At 41.0% G+C, this 25,736-nt stretch overlaps 1 protein-coding gene across 14 annotated transcripts in view; it reads left to right on the top strand.

Moving 5' to 3' along the window:
• The window catches only part of MICAL3 (microtubule associated monooxygenase, calponin and LIM domain containing 3), a 236,282-nt gene that overhangs the window by 146,658 nt on the left and 63,888 nt on the right, over positions 1-25,736 (top strand). For 9 of the 14 annotated variants that reach the window (XM_089671863.1, XM_089671861.1, XM_089671859.1 and 6 more), the window contains 7 exons: positions 1,615-1,801; positions 2,974-3,062; positions 7,394-7,484; positions 17,538-17,736; positions 20,151-20,359; positions 21,106-21,195; positions 24,474-24,611. In XM_089671863.1, coding sequence (XP_089527989.1) covers positions 1,615-1,801; positions 2,974-3,062; positions 7,394-7,484; positions 17,538-17,736; positions 20,151-20,359; positions 21,106-21,195; positions 24,474-24,611 — 1,003 coding nt within the window. The remainder of the gene's footprint in view (positions 1-1,614; positions 1,802-2,973; positions 3,063-7,393; positions 7,485-17,537; positions 17,737-20,150; positions 20,360-21,105; positions 21,196-24,473; positions 24,612-25,736) is intronic. The other 5 variants (XM_089671866.1, XM_089671864.1, XM_089671865.1 and 2 more) reach the window with 3 other exon arrangements.

The raw sequence follows: 25,736 nt of genomic DNA, 5'->3' as shown, positions 1-25,736 counted from the left end.
GCTCTAGATAATTCCCTGGACACAGTTCAGGCTAATCTGCTCTTTTCCTCAAGAGTAAATTGTGCCTTGACTGCAAAATAGAGCAATAGAAGAAACTGGTGGTTCTCATTGCACCAAAGTGGCCCAGAACAACCTGGTACACAGACATACTTGAACTGCTAGCAGATAACCCCTTGTCTCTTTCGAACGGCCAAGACCTGCTATCCCAGTGCTCCCTTTTCCATCTTGCTTCTCAGTCTCTGGCTTTAACAGCATGGCTGTTGACACCAAAGTCTTTATGGACAGAGTGGTCTCTGAGTCATTCCTACGTTGCTAAAAGCATGAAAAGCCACTTTCAGAAAAATGTATCCTCATATCTGGAGATCATTCTTTGTCTGGTGTGTACACACCCAGATATTACTCTGCGCCTCTCATAGCGGCCTTCCTACAATCAAGACTCAACCAGAAATTGGCTTTTAGTACTTTGAAAGGACAGGTTTTGGTCTTGTCTGCTCTTTTCCAAAAAGCTCTGGCTTTGTTCTCCCTAGTCAAGACCTTTATTCAAGGTGTCTCTCAGATCAGACCTCCCTTACAGCACCTTGTACCTCCTTGGGATCTTAACTTTGTTCTCTTGGAAATGCAGAAACTACCCTTAGAATCCATCAGGGAAATCACATTGGATGTGCAAAGTAGCCTTCTTGGTGGCTATTAGGTCTAATAGATGTGTTTTATGAGCTAGCGCCTCCCTTGAAATGAGCCATTCCTCATTCTTCACAAATGCACGTTAGTCTTGCACCCATGACCCTTATTTGTTTCTTAAGGTGGTATCAGTTTTCCACCTAAATGAAGACATAGTCCTTCCTTTTTTGTGCCCTACTTAAAAGCAACCAAAGGAGATTTATTTTCATGCCTGGACATGATCAGAGCCATCAGAGTCTATCAAGACAGACTTCTTTTTCCTGAAAGCTACCTGTAATCAATTCTACCCCCAGGATCTTGCAATGGACAGCCTGTTTCAAGATCCACCTATGCTAGATGGATAAGGCAACTCATCTCAAGAGCTTACACTCTTAAAGACAAGGCTCCTCCTGCACTATTATGTGTGGATTCCACCAGAATGCTGGATGTTTACTGGGCATTCCGACATCAAGCCTCTGTTGCCCAGATTTGTAAGGCTGTCACCTGTTTTTTTTTTTTGTTCATACCTTTTTAAAGTTCTACAAGGTTGACATCAAGTTTTCTGCAGATGTGTCTTTTGGTCCCTGGGTTCCCACAGCAGCACTCTGCATCTGAGTAAGTTAACCCTTGTCATTGTTGGGCTTGTTTGCACAGTTTCTTTGCCTAGATGTGCACTTTTCTAATTCACTGCTTGGGACATCCCATGGTCTGTGACTATTAAGCCTGTGTACTGTACTTTATTTCAAGACATGGAATTTGCAGGCAAGTCAAAATTCCTTTTTTTTTCTTTTGTCCTGATACTCACTTTGAGATTACAGGTTCTCTTTAAATCATCCAGTGCAGTGGTACCGAAGTTTTATGCTCTGCACATCCTGGGTTCAGTTATGTAGACATTTGTACAATTCACTTTGTATTTTCTTTCTTGTTTATCTTCCATTCCTCTGTGCTCATATGCAGGCTTCGTTCAGGAAGGAGTTCCCACAGAACATCGGTGGGAGTGATGTCTGCTATTTCTGCCATCGCCGAGTGTACGTGATGGAGCGCCTGAGTGCAGAAGGCAAATTCTTTCACCGCAGCTGCTTCAAATGTGACTACTGCAACACAACACTGCGCCTGTCTGCCTACGCCTATGACCTGGAGGATGGTGAGACTCTAGGCATATAGCCTGTCTTATGAGTTCTTCCTCATAGGTATGTGGGCCAAGGCTTATATAAGTTAGGTTTTAGATGTACATGAGCAGGTTAAATCCTCCACGGTAGCGGCATATACACACACGTGCTCACACGCATTCATTGACGGCAATACTCGATTATAGCGGATACCCCAGTTATTTGTTCATCTTTGTATGAAATACAGTCATAAAAATATGAACCTGAAAATGAGATGTATTAAAAAGTCTTAATACTCAATCATTGCAGTTAGGAAAGTCCATTAACAGCTTGATGACTGCATTCTCTAAATTAACATTTGTAGGCACGATTCTCCATGCCAAGAGTTTGCATGGCAACCAATCAGCTTCCAGCTTTCATTTTTAAAGCTTAAACAAACAGGCTGAAGATAGAAGCTGATTGGTTGCTATGCAGAGCTGCTTCAGTTTTAGTAACCCCATCTCGACCCTCTAGTGTATATTAAGGCAGAATATCAAGTGCAAAACATTGGTAAGAGAAAACTCTGCAAATAGTCCACTAGTGAATATTTAGTACTTGGTAATTGTTCACCAGTGGACCATTTACCCTGCTTGAGCTTACACTTGCACTCAATATTTTTTTTGTAATATACACTCTATTATGTGAGTATGTTTGTTGTTTTAGCACTGCCTGTTTATATGTTTATATAATTTTATACATTCTGATGCAGTAATTATGCATCCTTGGCATTTGCACAGTACCAATGTATCCTATTTAGCAGTACACTCTTTGGTTTTACTTGTCTCCTGGCATTGTCCTTCAAGGAATGGCACAAATAGTCTATCTCATCTTAATTCACATTTATTCTGGCAGTTTAACTGGCTCACACCTAGTCTGTCCCTGCTGTGTGTGTATGACTGAGCAGTGATGGATGCAGAATGGGCGTTTTGGTGATGCTGGGGTTAAAGCATGCTGTTCCTCCTCCGTTCCTATAGCACTGGATGTGACATTGGGCATCTTTTGTCCCTGACACACTGTCACATTGTTACTGGCAGACATTTGCCTGCTGTTCCCTGCACCCGACCCCACAGCTCAAAATGTACTGTCACCAGCTGATCGGCTGCCCCAGTACGCAAGTCTGCTCGAATACACTTCAGTGCTCAAAGCTAACTTTTTATTCTTTTTGTAGGAAAGTTTTACTGCAAACCGCACTACTGCTACCGACGCTCTGGCTACAGCCAGCGGAAGAGAGCAGCAGCACCCGCACTTGTGAACAAGGTGAGTGGTCTTATTCTATGTGTCAGTTTTTCAGTGCCAGGATTCATTGCTTTCATGTACCTGCGGATTCTGTCATTATGGGGATAGGACATAGCTATCTTAACTTACTTCACGACAGTGAGAGATAACATCATAACACTTGTTTTTTTTTTTTGTTTTTTTTTTTCTTTGTTGCCATTTGTGAGCATTTTTGGAAAGCTAAGTTATCTATGTTGGATTGATTGTGGTAGGGTCAGTACACCGGTCAGGTCTTGTTGCTCTCCGCATCCTCATGGGGAACGTTTGTCCTCCTGTCTGACCTTGTGCCAGTTGGTCAGCGGGACAGGAAGGGAAAAAACTTTCTCTGGTAGAAAGAGTGCAATTAAATGGATCCATCATTAAAATTCATATAAATTTATCAGACGAGCCACATGATGGCTTTGAATGGGCAAATGCTGTTCTTAGCTGTGCAGCCTAGGTATAGCCACTGCATACATGTAGATTTGTGAGCTTCTCCCATAACAAGAGAATGAAGACTGTCTATTGTGTATTTGCGCTGTTTGGGAGACTTGCACTTAAACGTTTTAAAAAAGCCTGATAAGCTTTTAACTCTTTTCTTTTTGTTCCCATGGGGAGGGGGGGGATTTCCCTACACTTTCGGTTCTGGAGAATAAACAGGATGTTGGAGGGAAATCTCTCCAAAGTAAGGGGAAATCAATCTTATACAGTTGACATGTGAACAGGTATCCCCATTAGAAGATTTCCCCTCTGTTACTGCTCTGGCGACCTCTATTAAATTTAGGATCTTCTCCCACAGTGGCAGATGTCACCAGGCCAAATTTGGTAAAAACGTCCCAGTAGGAACACAGAAAAAAAGAGCCCGACATTACTAACTCTTCGCTATACCATCCATATTCTAGTATTCCACAGAAGTGAGTACACCCCTCACATTTTTGTAAATATTTTATTCTATCTTTTCATGTGACAACACTGAAGAAATGACACTTTGCTACAATGTAAAGTAGTGAGTGTACAGCTTGTGTAACAGTGTAAATTTGCTGTCCCCTCAAAATAACTCCACATACCGCCATTAATGTCTTAGCTGCTGGCAACAAAAGTGAGTACACCCCTAAGTGAAAATGTCCAAATTGGGCCCAAAGTGTCAATATTTTATGTGGCCACCATTATTTTCCAGCACTGCCTTAACCCTCTTGGGCATGGAGTTCACCAGAGCTTCGAGGTTGCCAATGGAGTCCTCTTCCACTCCTCCATGACGACATCACATTGCTCTCCTCCACCTTCTGTTTGAGGATGCCCCACAGATGCTCAATAGGGTTTTTAGGTCTGGAGACATGCTTGGCCAGTCAATCACCTTTACCCTCAGCTTCTTTAGCAAGGCAGTGGCCATCTTGGAGGTGTGTTTGGGGTTGTTGTCATGTTGGAATACTGCCCTGAGGCCCAGTCTCCGAAGGGAGGGGATCATGCTTTGCTTCAGTATGTCACAGTACATGTTGGCATTCATGGTTCCCTCAATGAACTGTAGCGCCCCAGACCATGACACTCCCACCACCATGCTTGACTGTAGGCAAGACGCACTTGTCTTTCTACTCCTCACCTGGTTGCCACCACACACACGCTTGACACCATTTGAACCAAATAAGTTTATCTTGGTCTCATCAGACCACAGGACATTGTTCCAGTAATCCATGTCCTTAGTCTGCTTGTCTTCAGCAAACTGTGGGCTTTCTTGTGCATAATCTTTAGAAGAAGCTTCCTTCTGGGACGACAGCCATGAAGACCAATTTGATGCACTGTACGACGTATGGTCTGAGCACTGACAGGCTGACTTCCCCCCCACGCCCCACCCCTTCAACCTCTGCAGCAATGCGGGCAGCACTCATACGTCTATTATTATTATTATTATTATTATTATTATACAGGACTTATATAGCACCGACAGTTTGTCTATTTCCCAAAGACAACCTCTGAATATGACGCTGAGCACGTACACTCACCTCCTTTGGTAGACCATGGCGAGGCCTGTTCTCAGTGGAACCTGTCCTGTTAAACCGCTGTATGGTTTTGGCCACCGTGCTGCAGCTCAGTTTCAGGGTCTTGGCAATCTTCTTATAGCCTAGGCCATCTTTATGTAGAACAATTCTTTTTTTCAGATCCTCAGAGAGTTCTTTGACATGAGGTGCCATGTTGAACTTCCAGTGACCAGTATGAGAGAGTGAGAGCAATATCACCAAATTTAACACACCTGCTCCCCATTCACACGAGACCTTGTAACACTAATGAGGCACATGACACCGGGGAGGGAAAATGGCTAATTGGGCTCAATTTTTGGACCTTTTCAGTTAGGGGTGTACTCACTTTTGTTTCCAACGGTTTATACATTAATGGCTGTGTGTTGAGTTATTTTGTGGTAACAGCAAATTTACACTGTTATACAAGTTGCACACTCACTACTTTACATTGTAGCAAAGTGTCATTTGAAAAGATATAATAAAATATTTTACAAAAATGTTAGGGGTGTACTCGCTTCTGTGAGATTGTACATGAAAAAAAATTACTTTTGATACACCTTTAAAGTGGACCAAAAAAGCTGAATTTTTCCCCAATACTGGCTTACAATGCCCTGTTTTTTACTGTGCATGAAATTTGCCATCATGGTAGAGGCAGAGTTTTGCTTACTCATGTCAAGAGTTTTCCTTCTTGATGATTGGTATTCAGACCACTGCTGGGGTGATGATTAAGAAGCAGCAGGAGAGGTGGAAGAAGCAGATTCACAGAATGATTGAAACCGAGAGAGATCCTTGCACTGCAGTCCTCAAGTACAGCATCCTCTCCAGTAAGGAGAACAGTAGTGACATCACCAAATCTCACTCCAAATGTGCTGAGAGTAGCAGTCAATGGCAGCATTGCCTTAGATGTTGTCAAACTGCAGATATACAGCTATGAGGATTATGGCATAGGAGTACATATGCAGAAGAAGTGCACTGCTGTCTTAGGCAGAATTCAAGACAAATGCTATATATTTTTTTAAAGGTACTGCTTAGGCAAATGTACCATTTCTAAATGTACCCTACAAGATAGCGCGTTCAGCTCCACTTTGAGGTACCCCAGACTTGGTATGACCATCATATGTAAAAAGAAGAATATAGTACGCGCCAGGGGATACATTGCATCAGCTGCTAGCACAAAAGGACAGCCCACTTTATCCTCATATAATGGAAAGGAAGTGCAGCGCTATAGTGAATAACATAAGTGACGTGAAAAAATTATATATGACATAAAACAAGTGACTTGCGTGACCAAATAATCAGTACATAATTGAAAATTGGTAAGCAATCTTTATAGATAGTGTCCAGAAATTGTAAATAAATGTGAAATCAAGTGGTGGGTGAATCCATGACAATTCTTCCTCCTAATGCACTCACCAGAATCACAGAAAGTATGTGCATTCATAATAGAAACTCTTACAGCAGGAAAGCCTTATCCACTGCCAGCAAAGGTATATGGTGTGCACCGCTTGAATTCTGTATAGAAATCTCCAAGAGAAACAGTTGGTTCCCCCAAAATGTGGCTCAATCTTCAGAAGTAAAATGACCAAACCTTGAAGGAAAGAGTTCACAAACGGAGCCCAAAGAGAACCGCTTATGGTGTAGTAAGTTTTATTGAAGTATGGCGGTGGATAAGGCTTACCTGCTGGAGGAGTTTCTATTATGAATGCGCATTCTTTCTGTGCCTCTGGTGAGTGCATTAGGAGGAAGAATTGTCATGGATTCACCTACCACTTGATGTCACGTTTATTTACAATTTCTGGACACTATATATAAAGATAGCTTGCTAATTTTCAATTATGCGCTGATTATTTGGTCATGCAAGTCACTTATGTCATTTATAATTCTTTTCACGTCACTTATGTTATTCACTATAGCGCTGTACTTCCTTTCCATTAATATGACCATCACCTGGTCTTGCTCACAGTGGTCAGACCAGGAAACCGTTATGCATCTATAGTCCTGTGTCAATCTCAGGGCAGGAATTGATGATCCAGGAGGCTTTTTGCATTCCTGTCTCCAATGCTCCTCTGACTGGCCAGCCTTGGCAGTGTCTTTATAGGCCACAAACAAAGCTGGCAGTACAATATAGTATGAGGATCTTCCTAAACATAACTAAAATATCCTATCAGGTAGACCCTCATACTTCATTCATACTTTATAGATGATTGTACAATCAGATTGAATAATGTACCACCATCTTAAGGAGATTGTACAGTCCAATTGTAATATCTATTTCAGTCTTATACTGTGATAACTGTCATATTTCTCTTTCTGGTGTCACAGGAAATAAAAGGAACGGCAAGAGACTCCCTGGATGCTGAAGAGCCTGGACGAGGTGCCGTGTCTCCTGTATCCTCTGTGGAGAAGACCCCAGGTACCCGCCCCTCCTTCCTGTGGCGTGCAATGAGCCTGTGTTCCCTGGCGCGGCGGCTGCCGAGTGTAGCGTCCTCCATAAAACGCCTGATCACCCAAGACCCACTGGACTGTTTTTTCATGTGTCAGCTGACTGTGTTTGGTCTGCCTTTTCTGTATGTCCAGTCTGAGATCTTATTGCAGATCCTGAGGGAGTTCCCCTGGGCCCCTACCACCTGAGATTCGAAAGAGCCAACCTAATCTGTGGATGTATGATCTATCTGATATTGTAGTGTGTATGTTGGCACCACTGTAACTTGTAGGGTGAAACTTGCTCTGTGACGTAGACTAGCCAATGCAGAAGGTTTGCTTTTGTTGTGCTCATCATGCAAAACGTCTTTCGGATATGTTAAAGGGAACCTGTCATTAATACAGACATTTGCAATTTTGTTGGCTGTAGTATTGCTGCTAATATCCAACCTCTTCCCTGATGTGTTGATAGAGCTGCGCACCCAAAAGTAGGAAGGTTTTGGGTTTTAGAATCTGCTTCTTGTCAGCTGGGTTATCATTGGGTGCTCCTGGGCTAGTCTTAAAGAATGTGAAAAAAATGAGAACACCTGAAATTTAGTATCAGTTCTATAAAGTTTTATTACACATAACAAGAATATTCTTCTCAGCTCCTGCTTGCATCTAAGTCCTTATAATGGAGGGAGCGTTGAGCCCCAAGACACTCTGAATTGCCTCTTCTGAACTCGTCATGTGTAATAATGCTTTAATGGATCCACACTAGATTTGTGGTGCTCTCATGCTTTTCTTTTCACAACCTTTATATAAACACACTGTGTCACTTTGTGTCACTTTTGCCCAATCAGGACAGTGTCTGCAACAAATCCCCCACACCCCCCCTCCAGGCCACTAAGCTACGATGACGTCTGGTGCCAGAGCACACAGGCCAGGTTGTCACAGGGCAGTCACCAGTGTTTAGGCTTGTTGATTGGGTGCTCCGGCATGAGCACTGTCACATGTTGGAGGTCAAGCACTTACCGTTTACCTTAAAGCCCAGCTTTATCAGTAAGGGCTCCAGCGGTGCAGGGAAGCGTAAAAAAAGTGCTTGGCAAGGGGCCATTAATTTGTTCCACCAACATCAAAACACAGTTCCAGCCCTAGTTTTAATGTGACTGGAAACATTTTAAATCCATCACAAAACTATTGAAATATTCCTTACGAAACAATGTAATGAAAAATGATTTATCGCTTGCTGCTTGCCTTTTTTCATTTTAATGTGTAAGGTATCTGGGGGTCTTTGCAATGGTTTTGCGTTTTAGGAAAATTTTCATTGCAGGTTCTGCTATCAAGTTTGAGTTGTAGTAGACATTTGAACATTATGTAGTATTATTTTTATTCATGCTTTTATTTCAGGTCATTTAATGCTGGATCTGGTTTTTTTTTTTTTTTTCGTGTTTTGCATCATGAATTTTATTTGCAGCAATGTCGGGAATTTGACAGAAGATGGCCTGTTTTTTTGTATTTTATACACTGGAAAAAAAATAAGAATGTGTATAGATGTGCACTTGGTGTAGAAATATTGCTGTTGGGCATTGACCGCTTTGAGCATGCACTGACCCTGAAATAGTCTTGAAATTTTTGTATGGTGTGAAATGGATTTTTCTTATTGCAAGTGATTTTTGTTGCAGAAACTGGAAGTTTTATTATTGTTACGCTTAACTGGACGGTAGTTTAAACAAAACACATCAATATAATTACTCATTTTCTTTGTACAGGCTCTTGAAGTATTCTTTCTTCACAGTGTGGCGTATTTAGATGCTGATTGTTACTGTCGATTAACTTTAGGCATACAGGGTTTGCCCTACCAATGCAAAATTTTCTCCTCTAAGCTATTGGATTCATTCCTGCCCTAAGTTGGAATCTGATTTGTAAAGGAAGTGTAATGCACTGGCAGCTTGATAAAACAACCCGACAGGGTCCTGTGTTTCTAAAAACCCTTTGGGTGCAGTCAATAATATTTAGTTACTGTCAGTTTTATCAAGAAAAATTCACTCACTCTGGGGTACATTGGATACTTCAGGATCCTGTACAGTTGTAATGAGATAAGGTAGGCTTTGAATACAATGTAATCGTAATCTTGCAATTGCAAAGTTTATTTTGCTGTTCTGTTAAAGATGGATTTGTGCTTTAATACTGGTTTGTTTGCAGTTGTGACCCCCTATTGGTGAATATTCCTGCTTCTGCCATTTTATTACTCCAGCCTTCTCATGGATATCCACTTGACAAAAATGGGCACCCATGTTGAGCGTGTGTGACAAACTGGCCATGGCAGCTCATATAAATGACAAGAGAACTGTCTGTCATTTTTACGGCTGGCTCCGCTGAGTGTAGGTGACACTTTGGCCAACTACACTGCTTCCATGTGACAGGGCCACTTTGTTGATGTAACTGTCTTTTGAAGGTATGAGGGGTTATGTTACTTGTCAGTATTGCTCATTTTTATGTCATCATTTGCACTAGGGTGAGTACAAGGTCCCGCTGATTACTTTAATATCGATTTATCATTTGAAAAAAAAAGTCCCTGACAATGCAGAGGCACGCTTCTATTTTGGGATTCTTCTGGAGTTGTGCGACATGCGCAAGACGATGATTTGCTGTATTCTTATTCTCACTGAGCACTTTGAATTGTAATAAGTATTTATTATTGGGTGTTTTTCTTCTTATACTTGGTGAAGTTTGGTGTTTAAACTTGTGTACTGCTGCTAAAGATGGCCTACGTTTTTGTCTGTGCCGCCTTCTGTGCTTTTAATAAAAGGTCAGGGTTTAAGACATTTTATGTGGCATAGTGAGTAGACAAACGGGCTGTTGTTTTCTTTTTGTGGCTGGAACTCTGCTGTTTGGTACATAATAGTTTATTTAATGAGCCAATAATATACCTGGTGTTCTCACACGTACAGGAAGAAGGCAGCCATGCCTGGGAGGCTGTTCAGAGAATGCTGCTTGTCAGTTTACACCTATGTTGTGTTGCTTGTTTCTCCAGGCTTTAATAGGTTATGATCACATCCTACCCAAAGTGTTATAAAGAACAAACATCTGCCATTGTGGTATGAGTGACAGGTGCACTTTAAGCGTCAGGCTTTTACTATCGTGGTTTTTAGAAACAGCTATGTCTTGTATTTGTATCCAGTAGCAATGCTCGTGTTGCAGTGTCATGTCTAGTCAAAGGCAACTATTTTAAAAGTCCAGATTGTTTGCTGTACTGTTCCCCTTTTACTGGTGTGAATTGATAGTGATATATAGCAATAATAATTCCTCTTTGCTGCTTCGTTCAGGTACGTCATTGTAATGACTGTCAGAATAAAATGAACTCTTCCAGGGTGTCTACAGAAATGTTCATAGTCATATGACCTGTCCATTAAATTTCATATGATATGATCACTTCTACTCGGCGAGTGTTTGTGAGACCGCAGCCTGTCTGTGCGTGGTGTTGGTTATAGGGTGCACTCCTGCCTAGACTATTGCACAGGCAGCAGCCTCTTTATGTTTTCAACTGCTGTCTGTCTGTTTTCAGTGTTATCTTGTGGATTCTAATCCACTGTCCTCACTTCTTTCTATCTGTTATGCTGGTATGATTTTTTTTTTTATGTTCCTTAGTCTGTTTTCTTTCAGTCCTTCCGCTGTAAAGTGGAATGTCCACTAAAGCACTGAGTCTGATACATAGTAAACACCCAATACTACGTTAGTAGAATTTCCACATCATTTATATGTCTTTGTTCACAATGTATGCATAAGGGAATATCTCTAAAATATTCACATAGTTACTTGTCCAGCAAAACTGCATGTACCGTTCTGTGCAAACTAGCTAGCTGTTGTGATTATGGGGCAAAATCAAATTTGCCCTGCTATTTTCTCTTCTGGCCGAATGTTCTATAAATATTACAGGCATTAGTAAAGATGCATTTAAAACCAACAAAGTGAATTGGGAAAATACTGAATTATGGCCATTCGATGGAGTTGAGGATCATAGAAAAAAAATGTAATCTTAGTAAGAAAAGATAGAATGTAACAATTTTGGTGAATGCTGGAGGGAATTGCCGATTAAAATGTAACCATCGCTAGTACAGGATTCACCTTATTTAGGATTTTCCTCCAGCATTCTCTACAATTGTTACATTGTACCTCTTCTTGGGAAGATGTGTTTATTTTTGCTGATCCTCGACTCCATCTAGTGGTCATAATGCTGTATTTTCCCTCTTTGCTTTATGGTTGGTAATGGACACAACAGCTGGTTAGGCAATCAAAACAATGTATAAGCAATCTCACTGGATGAATATCTATACAAATTTTTTATGTTTACATTTTTTTTCATTAATAAATACACTCCATAGTGTTATCTCTTTGTAATCTCCAATGTCATCAGCCATTTTTGGCTGAGGAGAGACAGTCTGTAGTGTCCTTCCATATGGCCACCAGGAAGTCAGCAGTGTGCTGGAAAATACCTTCCCCCGCCAAGTGTCAGTACAGGGCTACCTGCTTTGATACAATGCTGAAGTTTTTTTTCCCTATAAATCTATAAAAATAAATGCCTGCTGTCTTAATGGTAGCTAGAGCTAGATCAGCTAATAGTCAGTATAAAATTAAAACTTCATCCAAACCTTTTTTCAATTTGGATGGAGTAGGGAAGGGTTAAGTCCTCTTGTTAAATGCTGTTATATTGCCGTTGGGTTCCCCACTGGGAAGATTTCCCTTTCCCTGTCTTGGTGATTGTGTGCAGGAAATCAGCTGTGTGCTGGTAAATGTCTTCCTCTGAGCGAGGAAATTTCTCCAGATGGCTATGGAAACCTAACACAGGCTCCCCTTCCCCGCTTTATCCAAAACAAGTAACAAGTTTTCTCTAGAGTTGAGTTTTAACGTTAGTTGTGGGTTGACTATTGCATTTTCACATTGAGAGGCAGACATGAGATTTGGCCTTGTCCTATATTGTGTCATATGTATCTGACCCTGGCAGGCATCTTTCATGTGTACAATATATACACCAATGAGGAGAACAATGTGGTCTTCCTGTCCCTGTATTGTCCCCCTGCTCCTGTTTCTCTTTTTCTCTCTCATGTTTCTCTGTCATACTGTGTAATAGTTTGTTTCTTTTACTGTTTTTATGTTAATAAATTTTGACTTTTTAATTTTTTCCCTGGCTTGTGACTTTCTTTTTAATTATAAGCATGGATGTGGATATCAATAGGAATGTTGTGCCCGCTCCTGTACGCACGGGCGTTTGCTGATATCAGCATACTGACCTGAAGAGCACTGTGTTCACAACGTGGCTTTACTGAAGTTTTCACCCTAAAACACTTGTGTGGCAATACACCATTCCTGTCCTCTCACTCTGAAAATTCTAACTGCATTTTCAGGAAGAGAGCTCAGCCTGTGTATTCTTCCCAGTGCGGGTTTCCATTAAAGCATCCTTTTCCAAAAATCTTAATTTCTGAAAACAGATTTTATGGGCAGTTCTGTCTGTAGAATAAACCGGCCTAGAACAATGGTCAGCAAATGTCTGTGTACAAGCTGTAATTAACATTGAGTACATGTCAGCAGCTTCCCTTACGATTTGCTTGAAACTCACTCTAGGCTTCATTTGATACAGTTGTGTTTTAAGAATAGTAGGCTAGGGTTAGCAATAACTATGGGTGATGCTGCCCCTTTAACTGATCAGGATTTGCACTTTTATAGAAATAGCATGTTTCAGGCACTGGAAACTAGTGGGAAAGGTGTTAGGCCAACTTATACGAGGGGTAGAGCACAGGGAGGACAGCAATGTGATGATTCTCATGTGTAGTCCAGTGAGCTGCTTGGAAGCTGCGGAGTTGTGCGCTCTAAATAACGGAGTCACCCTTTGCCCTATATGGTGTGAATGATGAGGCTGACTGGACAGAGCTGAACCATTCTTAGTGCTTTTTTACAATAACTTGCTATGACCGCACACTTGTGGTCAGAGCTGAACAGCTTAACAGCAGAGGAACAATTCTGAAAACTGTGTATTTGAGGAAGAAAACATCAACCCAATTTGTACTCCATCCTGTGTCTTTTCTGTGTATGTCTGTGTGGACTCGACACTTTACGTGCTTCGTATTATCTGAGCTGTGTGTCTGTCCTCCAATCTTCTCCCCTGCTGTGTTCTGCACATATGTCACCACCTGGAGCTGTTCTTAAAGCAGTAAGCCTAAGGCTTACCTGTAGGTACAGTGAATGACTCTTGAAGCAGCTGGTGATTTCACTGGTGCACCACACTGTACTCTGAATAGATGGCATACTGAGTGTGCCATCCATTCAGAGTGCTGTGCTGCGACCGTGACTCCCATTCGCATGCTTGGGAGTGATGTAATCTCAGCCCAGCCATTCAAGCGGCCGGAGAACACAAACCTGGAAGGAAGAACAGGTGAAGATGGAAGCCCTGCCAGTGGTGACAGGAGCCACTGAAGGGCTTTCTTTTTAAGGTAAGTCTGTCATAATCTGTTAGTATGTGGTGCATATTAGCACATTATGGCTTACATTGCCCAGGGACCTTTTTTTTCTTAATTTGGGAGTTTACTACCTCTTTAAAGCTGAAGTTTCTGTTTTTATTTTGCCTGCCTTATTCCCCCTTCCCCCTCATCAACATGCTAATGAAAAGTTGGGATAAAACCTTTCCATTTTCACTACAAATCTTAATTTAGACCCAGTGACTTCATTGAATCTCTGTGCTTCTCTATGCACTTTTGACATATCGTGGCTGACACAACAATGTACTGTATATAGCTTTGTGTAAACTTGCTGTCACTATCTCAGTACTCCTCTCAAGAACCCTCAGCCATGATGCAAGCAGTGGGCTGGTTCTTGAGAGGAGTATGCAAATATTAAATGCCTTGATGGGTGGATATCAGTTTGGAGGGGTGGATGTTCCTAGGCAGACTGTATTTGCATGAAGACTACCCTAGGTAATACCCATCTTTGATGCTGAGCCGTCATGTTTGAAATCACTAAAATCCAATGAATGAATGGCAAGGCCAGGGACAGTGAGGCTGGGGAGGAAAAGGGTAAATGATACACTTCCTCCATTTAGGAAATGTGCCAGACTCTGTCTCACTTGCTGCAGCTTCTATTGCATGTTTTGAGAAGCTCACAGTGTGCAGCGAAATCAAAATAAGCAATTTAAGAGAGAATCCTGTACGACTGTGCAAGAGTGAAGAGGAGGCTGGGGTTCAATTTTAAACACCCTTTACCTCAATAGGTTAAGGTATGTTGATCTTGGGAAGATATTACAGCAACCTGCCAGTTTTTCCCATCAACCATGATCTGTCTACATTGCATATCGGGAACATCGAGACCCAGCAATGAGGCTATAACTGGGTATGCAATGAAAATGGAAAATTTTGATTTAAAAATGTCATTACCATGTTGATTGAGATGGGGGGTGGCAGATGAACCAAGGTAGGCAAAATGTTTCAGTTTTAAAGCTCTGAAATATTTTACTACAAAAAGTAAGTTGTCATAAAATCAAAAATTAACAAATTGAACCCAACTCCGGACAAAACTCTGGTTAGAGTGGGGAAGAGTTGTTTGTGTCCCCCTGAGGATCTCATTCCCTTTTTTTCTGGTGATCACACAGGATGTAAGGATGGATCTCCTCAGATTGGACACAGCAATAAAAACCTGATAGGGGTTCTAAGCCTTTTCACACTTCATCCTAAACTAAGGCTGGCCACAGACGGGCTGTTTATCGGCCGAATTGTCGGCCGATAAAAAAACGGTCGTTGCCGATGCTGCCATCAATGTCTACGAAAAACAGCCGTTTTTCGTGGATTTCCAGCATGACCGATAAAAAGAAACGAGAAGATCCACGAAAAATGGCCAACAGCATTGCCCCACTAACGGCATGAATATTGGCCGATTGATAAATGACCCATCTATGTCCTGCGTAAAGAATTGAGCTGGCTTGAAGGATTGTCCAAAAGACAAGCAATGCTTTGTTTTATCGCCTTCTGTTGTCTCAAAATTCAACATCCCTATCTGTTCTAGAGGCCTCATTGTAGGTGGAGCTGTGTTTATATAAAATGAACCTTTATCACTTCTTGAATAATGTTCTGAACTGAGTGTCTACAAACAGGCCCTGTTTTGTCCTGCTTCCTCTTTCACTACAAAAGTTTCCTCCAGTTTACTAAGAGGCCCAATTTATCTTCTTTATTGATCTGTATAAAGGCGCCCCAAGGTGTTGAAGAGCAGCAGAAGCTGTCAACACTGCAGGGAAAATTGCTCACACTTAGAAAAGTCAAATAAATGTCCTGCAGTATTTTGTTTTTTTTGTACACTGATTTTACACTGATGTATGTGGGAATAACTCAGTATGTCAAAGGAAGCTGCAAATAAAAGGTGTTTTTTGTATATATTTTTATCTTCAGCAGCTAAAAAAATGATATAACATTGCATATAAGTATTTAATGTTTACTATCATTTACAGCCAACAATTAGCTAGCTCTAGGCATGAACGCTAGCTTCTTGGAGGCTCTGGCAAAACTGAAATCAACATGAGTGCCAGGAGAGATCAGATTATACAGACTGCTGAGTGTGTTTCTTAAGCTAGATACACCCTTCTTTTTTCCTAGCAGAGACAGGACAACTGACTGCCAACTAGCACATTGTAGAAAGTCAGCTTTGGCTTATGTGCTTTTACGTGCAAGTAAAGTGTCTTTGAAGCCAAAACTTAATTTTTCCTAAATCCAAGATAAAAAGAAATGTTTTTTCTTTTGCTGTTGGGTTTGGATAGTGTATGGAATGCCTAGAACATCCATCTTTTTGTCTGTGTGCCATTGGCAAGATTTCTTTCACTTCCTGTTCCAGAGACACAACAGGAAGTGAGGGGAAATGCCCTCTTTCAGCTGTCACCAGAACAGGTCTCTCCATTGAGAGATTTCCTCACCCCTCCTACACTGGTGACAACTGTAAAATGTTTGATTTCCATCACTGCTTCTCACAGTGTACATTAAATCCTGCAGAAAGTCAGATAAACCCTAGCTTATTTTCTGGCTGGAGGATGTCCTGTATCATATAGCTCTTTCCTCCCAAGCCTGACTGTCCCTGGCTCACCCCTTTTATTCATTGGTATTCAGTTCTTTCAGTCATGGAGGCTCAGTATCACACATGGGCATAAACCTAGGGTGATCTGCATGCAAATACAACCTGCCTAGGAACTCTCTCTCCAGGCTGACACCCTCACATCAAGGCATTTTGATATTCGCACTCTATAACTCCTCTCAAGAACTAGCCCACTGCTTGGTTCAGGGCAGAGAGCTCTTGAGAGGTGTACGGAGTCAGGGTGCTGTGATGTTATCAGGAAACTATGTACAACACCCTGCTGACCCCTCCCATTAGCCATGGTCTATCTGCATTGCATACAGAAGCGCAGAGATAGTGATGATGTCACTGGGTCTAAAATAAGGTATGTAATGAAATTGAAAAGTCATTCACTTGTCGATGAGGTAGATGGAGGAATCAGGGAAGGCAAAATATTAGTAGAATAATCTTTCAATTTCAACAAAAAAATACTATACATACTTTCCTGTATAGCAACAAGTTTAATTTAGTAAACTGAACCTTAGGATTCAGGTGGAGCAAAAAGCAATCATGTGAAAGAAAATGCCATATCCTTCAATAACCAGTTTCCAAAATCATATTCGGTTCAGTGTTTTGTGGTGAAGTCCTGTAAATTGTATATATTCCTCATTTAAATGAACCTTCAAATTTTATATATATTTTTTTAAATGTGGTCACGGAGCATTTGGAGTACCTTCGCCTGTCCTTCAGTAAGTCACATTATAAAGATTTTCTCAAGTGTTTGGAATTGTTTGCAACAGAACATCCCTGTATTTATTAAGAACTGTTGGACCTTAAAATTTGTGAGACACTCGCATAACTTTTATAGGTTGAATGTTTTAATGACCTATGAATCGTATATCTTCAAATTAGAGAATTACTCCCATGGAGCTTGCTCTTTTTAATGCTTCAGCTTCTTACCCGGCACTTTTACCATGTCTTGCAGGTCCGAGTCTAAACGGCGTTGAAGACCACAGTCTGGCCAAGAGGCTCCGAGCCACTCCTGAGCGCATTGAGCTGGAGAACTATCGTGTGTCCATGCAAAAGGAGGAGCTAGAGGAGGTCCCAGAAGAGACACTGGCGGAGCACAACCTGAGCAGCCTGCTGGATAAAGGTGGAGAAGACGAGGAGGAAGCCGTCAGTAGGTGAGGAAGGAGGATGCCATATATTGATTGTGAAATGTCATTCTTCAGTGAGCATCAATAAGTAGCATCATTATCTGATTTCTTACATCTCTCAGAAATTCCAGTGTGTGACTGTCACACAGTTCTGCCTCTGCCACTCCCACAAATCCATAATATATGTCCCACCCAAGCGGAACACCATTGATTTGTCCATTCAACATTCTGGGAAAGAATGATGCCATCACTTGGACTTGCAGTAACTGCAGCAACCAGAACTGGAAATTGTGGTGGGGTTTTTCACCATTGAAGTCCATAAGTGATACAAGAGGCCTGCAAGTACCTGTTCATTTTGAGTGGAACTGACCTTTAAGAGGAAATTTTATAGAAAGAATCTATAACACCATCTCATTTTACATGTAATAACTTTGTTTATGATTTAATCGTATATTTAGATTGTTTTACCCTTACCATAACCACAACAGTTCTGTCCATCCAGTGTACACTAGAGTAGATTAACATTTTCATGGCAAGGAGAACTGTGCCTTAGAATGTTAACAGAATTTGGGGGTTTGAGCTTTAAAGCAACACTGTTATCACCATAAAACTTCTCCAGAGCAGTGCCCTGTAATAGAAGAGATTGTATAGTTCCAGTGGCCCATGTCTCCTCCTTTTTTTAAATGCTATAACCTATGGCAAAATCGTCAGAATTTAACACTTCCAGAAGTGTTGGATGCCCATGACCCCTGCTGTGTGCTGGTTTCATCCTCTCGCCCCTACATCACTGCAGGCATCAACAGCATGTAGTGGGGGACACATGGATTCGACTCTCCCAAAAATGTTGAATTCTGCAGATTTTGAAAGAGGCTGTGGTGTGTCAATGGAGAGCAGACTGAGGCACAAGCTACCTGGAAGAAAGGTATAATAATGCAGAAATTTTTTTTGAGGAATGTTTGGAAGTTTCAGCTTAAAGTATATGTAATCCATCACCTTGTAAAACAGCTCATTTAGTTTAAAATAGAAAGAAAAGGCAAAACATTTTTTATAGATATTTAAAAAAAAAAAACTATTAACACCCTTTACCTAACCACTTGCCCTCCAGTAGATTTACCCCCTTTCCTGACCAGGCCATTTTTTGCGTTACGGCGCTGCATTACTTTAACTGACAATTGCGCGGTCATGCAAAGCTGCACCCAAATGAAACTTACATCCTTTTTTTCCCATAAATAGAGCTTTCTTTTGGTGGTATTTGATCGCCTGCGCATTTTTTATTTTGTGCGCTAAAAAAAAAAAAAAACAATTTTGAGGGGAAAAAAACTATATTTTTGACTTTTTGCTATTAAACATGTCCAGTAAAAAAATCTAATTTTGTCATAAGTTTAAGCCAAAATGTATTCTGCTACATGTCTTTGCTAAAAAAAAAAAATCCCAATACGTGTAAATTGGTTTACCTGAAAGTTTTATAGCGTTTATAATTGGCGGTTTCATATATATATATATATATATATATATATATATATATATATATATATATATATATATATAATATATGGTGGCGATCAGCGACTTATAGCGGGACTTTGGGACTGCGCCGAGCATTCTGACACTGAGGGGAACGGACTTGGTGTCAAGTAAGGGGTTAACGCAGGACGATCAAAGGGCTAACTGTGTGCCATTTTACACTGTGTCCTGTGTTAGTGCTTCACTGTAAGCACACTGCTCTGCATGGCTGTGTTATGCACAGCCATGCAAAGCAGTGTGCAGGAGCTGACGGGAGAGAACTGTAATGTTTTCAAATGGTTCACCCCCCCCCCCCCCCCTTCCCTGCTCGGCAATCACCAGGCGTCGGCGAGTAATCACCGGCTGGGACTCGGTGATTGGCAGCCGAGGCGGCGAATGGCAGCGCGGGTAGGGCACGCATGCACCCCCTACCTGGTTCTGCAAAATCACGTATATATACTTGATTTTGCACACCCGTGTCGCCCTGTAGCATTACTTCTGCTATATGGTGGACAGGAAGTGGTTAAGTGATCATATATCCTCTGTTCTCAGCTGCATAGGAGCTCAAGGAAGTGAAACCAGAAGTACACTGATCTTCCTAGTGAAGGGCTGTGCAGTGGGGGAAGTTAGGACAAGCCTGAACATTGGAGGAGAGCAGGCTCAGTTCCCAGCATAGCTAGGGAACTGACTGCATCGTGCTCTCCAGCCTAGTGTGGTCAGTTTTTAATAGGAAAGCAGAGGGACTGGTGGGAACACCAGGGATTTCACACAGAGGAAGCAATACAAAGAGAACAGGATATTTTTTTATACCAGTACATGGTACAACAGGCACATATCAAGAATATGAAATGTTGGGTTTACATATTCTTTAGGGATTAAATATTTTGATAGCCTCAGCGATGTTCTCTGAATCTCATCTACACATCGTCTTTGCTTAGCAGCTCTGAGTCAGAAATGGAAGAAGATGAAGAGCAGCTGCCCACCTCCGACCTTGGGGGCGTCCCATGGAAGGAGGCAGTGAAAATTCATGCCAAGCTGAAGGGGAAGAGTGTGGGGAAGGTAGAAGATGAGAGAGCACTGGAGGCTGGAGATAGCGAGGAGGATGAAGAGGAGGAGGAGTCTGAAGAGGAGGAGCCATCCAGTGAAGGTTAGTTATTCATTTCAGCACAGTGTATCCCAACACATTTTTTAAAGATATATATATATATTGTACTGTGTAAATGTGTGTGTGTATATATATATATGTATGTATGTTTGTATGTATGTAAGTATGTATATGTGTGTGTGTATGTATATGTATATGTGTGTATATATATATATATATATATATATATATATATATATATATATATATATATATATATATATATATATATATATATATATATATATATATTATTTTGACCAGGAAACAAGATTTTTGTATCTCATCCCTTGTGAAATAGCAGCCTGCTTTTACAGCCTTTCACTGGCCATTTAGGTTAACAGGTTATATTAACAACCCACCTCACACCCCACTAAACCGCATTCCCGGGTCACATGTACTGAAGCCAATATCTTGGGTGATGTGACCAGCAGCAGCTCTGTCACTGACTTTCAGCTGTAACTGTTTCTGAAGGGTTTTCTGCCATGATTGTGGATGATTCAGAGCCTCCTGCCTCTCAAATACCTGTTTGTGTGATGTGCAAATGAAGATGTATTCTAGACATTGTATATAAATGATGTTGATCAGTGGACATCCAAATTCTTTCCCTGATGGAGTGGAGTGCAAAGATATTTTATTATCATCGCTTTTCACATTCAAACTTCGTCTCATTTCTGTTCTTTCTCTCTCTCTCTGTCTCTCTGTTTCCGGGGATGGGTGGGGTGTATGCCTCGTGCCCTCTTGTGCAGAGGGCGAGTATAGCCCCTGGGAGAGGGAGCTCAAGCATGGTCTCTGGCTCCACCGTATAACCGATGAAGACACAGTTGGTACTTTTAAAGGTATCCCTGCCACCACCTTCTGCTTCACCAACAGAAAAAATTAACAAGGGACAGTTCTTACACCACTGAAACGGATTCCTCCACATCAGTTTCAGAACTATGCTTGTTTTGCTAGTCTTGATTTTATTTACAGGGAAACTTTTTTTTTTTTTAGAGAGATTAGTAAAACAGAAACTTGGTATTCATATATGACCTGGGAAAATTATGTTTGGTTGTTTCAGAACGTCGTCTTTAATTTTTCAGTTACTCATTACAGGTAATCAGAACATTACCACACAAGCATGTGTCAATGGAAGCCAGTCTTTCAGTGGTGTGGGACCTGTTAGAGATTTGCATGAATTGTTGGTGTTGCGGTTTGGATTTCATTTTTCCTGCATGGGCTCCAGAGCAAGCTCAAAAATCCTTTACCACAAAGAAGGATTTTGGCTTTTTGTTTTCATTTTTTAAAATCCTGAACTTTCCTAGACCTAATAAAGGCAGAGACCAGTGCAGCTCTCCGAATCTATACGCAGCTATCGGGAGTATTCTCTTGCATGATGTAACCTATGGCTTTGCCTTTTTTGCTTTTACTTCTAAAAGTGCAATCAGACCTGAGTTTTTTGGGGGTTTCATTAATCCTTAATTTCTGCACAGCAGCTGCATACAGCAAAGGTTTAATAAGATGTAGCTGATCTCATGCGGACTAGCTAAAGGAACAATACAGCCAAACAGCTAAAGAATTATAAAATATATATGTACAATTATCTGCACATGGTACTGATGTTTATCAGTATTCCTGTTTGAAAGTCCAGGCATTTATTTTGTACGCATTTGTGCAAGTATTAGCGCATACATGCGTAAAACAAGTTCTAACCTCTTCAAATGAACATTTTACGCACAAACACTCCTAAAATACTGACTGGCAACTCAGATGTTTGCATTTCTTTTTACTTATCTCTATGCAGTGCATGTTTACTTGCCTGTGTGTACATTGAAAACAATGGGCTGCATTTAGATCAGTAAAAACCGCCTCTATACCTGAACATTCTCACTATTTTGTCAGCAATGTGCAAGAAATAGAGGCACAGTTTCAACACTCAGTCCCATGTATATGCCTTGGTGCTCCACACAAAGGAAATAGTACAGCCATAGGTATAGTAGGTATTCAAAAAACTTCCAATGAAGTATGATAGGGTTTGAGAAAAGCAGGCTTTGACTTGCCAAAAAGGTGATGTAATAAAACAACCGGACGTCCATTGAGTACCAAAGATAGATATATAAATAGAGGCTATAATTAAGCCCAACTATGCGTGAAGTGCGTCAGTCCCACACTGGGATTTCTGTTCATCTGTTACAGCAAAGGATTTTGCGTTGTGCTGTCAGCTTTTTTTCTTTTAAATTGCATGCCTGTTCGTATGTCTCTTGATAGGACAGCTCATGCAAGAGCTGATCAGCGAACACTGGAATTGTGTGATGGGCTTAGATTTGGGCACTTTTGGCAATTTTGGAACATTTGGAAATTTTCAACCACATATGAGGTTCCAGGATTGAGTGATGGGGCACTCAACTCAAAGATTGCTGGTAGTTCCAAATGACTTTTATAGTGTGGCAGCTGTTTGCTGCTCTGTGGAGCTCCAGTGGGGTTCCTGGGAGAATAAATACAATAAATGATAGATCTTTTTATTGCAGTAATTAAAATCTAGACCAATCACTTCAGCTTTGGGCTCTCGTCTTTTCTCTTTATACATATGTGGTTCCGACTTGCAGGATGGCGTTGCCACTTGCAAATGCTAAAAATCAGAAAATGGCATGTTTATGGCTCAGTATAGGTCCACTCCAGTGCTGTATGTTCTGCTTGTGTAGTCGTTGTGAATGTGCCTCGAAAACCAGGACTTGTCTGTATTGCACCTTTTTTTTTTTTTTTTATCTTGCATCAGATCAGCTACAGGAAATTTGCAGAACAATACTCTGATGACAAGGTGCACAACGTTTTCACAGAAGTCAGGCAGTCAGATGTTACAAGCCTATTACGTGGTTGGCTGGTTCAGTATGAGACAGGGTATTGGTCAGTTTGCACCTTGTGGTCAGATAACCTTCCTCTCTATGTACCCTCTTAATAACCAATAATAAGGCATGATTTTGTTTTCTGCTGTGAGTGCTGCAAATATCTGCTGCAAATATTTTAATCCTACTAATCATGAGATCAGTGAGAACTTTATTTAAAGATTAACTCTACTTAGACTGAATTCCTTTTATGGTGGGGTATGATAGGTAAATTCAAGTAATCTGCCTTAATGCTCATTTGATAAAGTATAACTAAAGGCAAAAACTTTTTTTGTTTTTGATAGATTGGAGAGGAATTGGAAACAATGTCAGATTTTTATTGCTGTCTGTGCCTCTGTCAGGGAGATTCACCCTCTCTGTTTATCCTGATTACAATTATCACTGAGAGTGAAAGTGAAAGAAAATCCCACATATGGGGTTGTCATCAGAGCAGGGGAAATCTTCCAACAGGGATACTAGTTCTGGTGAACTTTGAAGGGAATAATTACAGTTGTGACTATGGGACAGGAAGTGAAGAAAAATCTCCCTAATGAGACACCCAAGACAAAAAAAAAAAGCTGACGGAGGTTATAACCCTCCCTTACTCTATTCAAAATAAAGTTCTGCACTTTAAGGTGGAACTCTGCCTAGTGACTTAGCTGCTCCCCCAATGTTTATATTGTTTCTAAGAGGAAAGGGGGCTGGGGTGGGTGAGCAAAGACACCTATATTTCACAGCGGTCGAGATTGCAAACAGAATGGAGTCCAAGGACATGAAGAATAGAAAGAGGACTGTCAGCAAAGATCAACAGATCTAAGTGAAAGTGAATTTAGTTACCAAATTCCAAGTAGGTAGAATTCTTTAAGTGATTACAGCCCAACTATGGGAAAATTAAAAAAAAAAAAAAAATTTCCCTTGCATTAGGGATGTGCTTTCACTGGGTTAATTGCTCGTTTTGGTCTAAGGGAGCAATAAAAGGAAATATACTTACTTGATCCTCTGCTCTTCCCTGCAGCTTCTGCATAACCGCACATGGTTGTAGTTCTGCAACAGCTCTTCAGAGATATTGAAGAAATTTTCCAGGGCTGCTTACTTGCTAATCTGATTAACTTTAGGCTTCGCTTCTACCCCTTTATGTGGTTATATATCATGCTGTAGTTTTCTCCCTCCTGCCTCTAAGCAGCTGTAACTGTCCTGTTTCTGCCCTGTTTCCGTTCTCCTCCATGTCTTCCTGTCCCTCCTCTGCCTCCCTCCAGCGGGGAACCTCAAACTGCAGCAGGCGCTGTTCCCAGTGGACCCTATGGAGATTAAGGCCGATGTTCACTGGACACATGTACACAAAGTTAACGAAGAGCAGGAAGGGGAAGAAGTGGGCGTTTCATCTCCATCCAAAGGTAACCCCACCTTCCGCCCCACTGGATAACCGGATTTAGAATGGGCAGTTTTAGAACATTTATATAGTTACAATGTTACAAAAGTTGCCCAGTTTCATGTTGCAAAATCAGCAGCGGCTGTCGAGATTAAAGTGAAAACACTACCACTGATTATTTTCCAATTACTGTTGCTACTTTAGCCTACGTATCTGTGTTTAAAACACAACTCCACTGACAATAATCAATAGTCGCTTTGTAGGAGATATTACCCATTTTGCTCTCTAAGGCCTGCACAGGTTTCCACCGTGCCAAAAAGGGATTTTAATTTGAACTCCAGGTAAATTAAATACACAGATGAAATACATATATTGGCATTGTCATACCTGCCAAATGATTTGAGTTTCTGTGTATCCAGTTCTCAGATTTACACAACTCTGCTACCTAGCACAACCCTGTCTGGTAGGGCAGGAAAATGGATTTTTCTTTGTTGCAGTTCAGTAACATTTACAGGTCTTGTCCCTCCCTCAGCCTGTGTCTGGACAGTTAAGGAGAAGTAGCAGACTGAGCTCATCTCTGCCACTCTGCTCTTTTCTAATATCAGCATGGTACTTATCAGTACATGAACCGATTTGACTTCTTAAGCTGCTTCTCCTTTCCCAGCCTGAACTCTGCTGTACAAGGGCTGCAAGGGACCAAGTCAAACTCAGTATTTATATTGCTTGCAGTAAAAAAAGAAATTTAATGATGTATTATTGGATGCAGAGCAGCATTATTTTGTGTTTTTAGATCTGCCTAAAGTTCAGCTTTAAATATTGTTGCATGTGGTGTATCTCTTCAACCCTGTTTAGGCATGTTAGAACTTTTTTGTGTAATTTAGGGGATGCTTCAAAAGCTTTTACTAAAATAGAACCTAACAGGTCATCGCTGCTGTTATGACACCTTTTTGTAAATTTGCTAAAAAAAAAGATTCTTTCGTATGTTAAAAGTTGGTTGTTTAAAATATTTAAAGTGTACCTGTCATATGTAAAAAAAAGCACTATATTGTCTTAACCATGCAGTACAAGATCTGTAGTCATAGACCAGGGGTTTTATGCTGCTACCTTCTTGTGATTGTACACTGGCAAAAGCTTTTCTGGGAAAGCCCTC

This window comes from Staurois parvus, unplaced genomic scaffold (genome assembly GCF_062004578.1).
Source record: "Staurois parvus isolate SC_StPar_1 unplaced genomic scaffold, SC_StPar_1.0 ptg000114l, whole genome shotgun sequence".
Classification (NCBI taxonomy): Eukaryota; Metazoa; Chordata; class Amphibia; order Anura; family Ranidae; genus Staurois; species Staurois parvus.
This window is presented reverse-complemented; position numbering and strand designations above follow the sequence as displayed.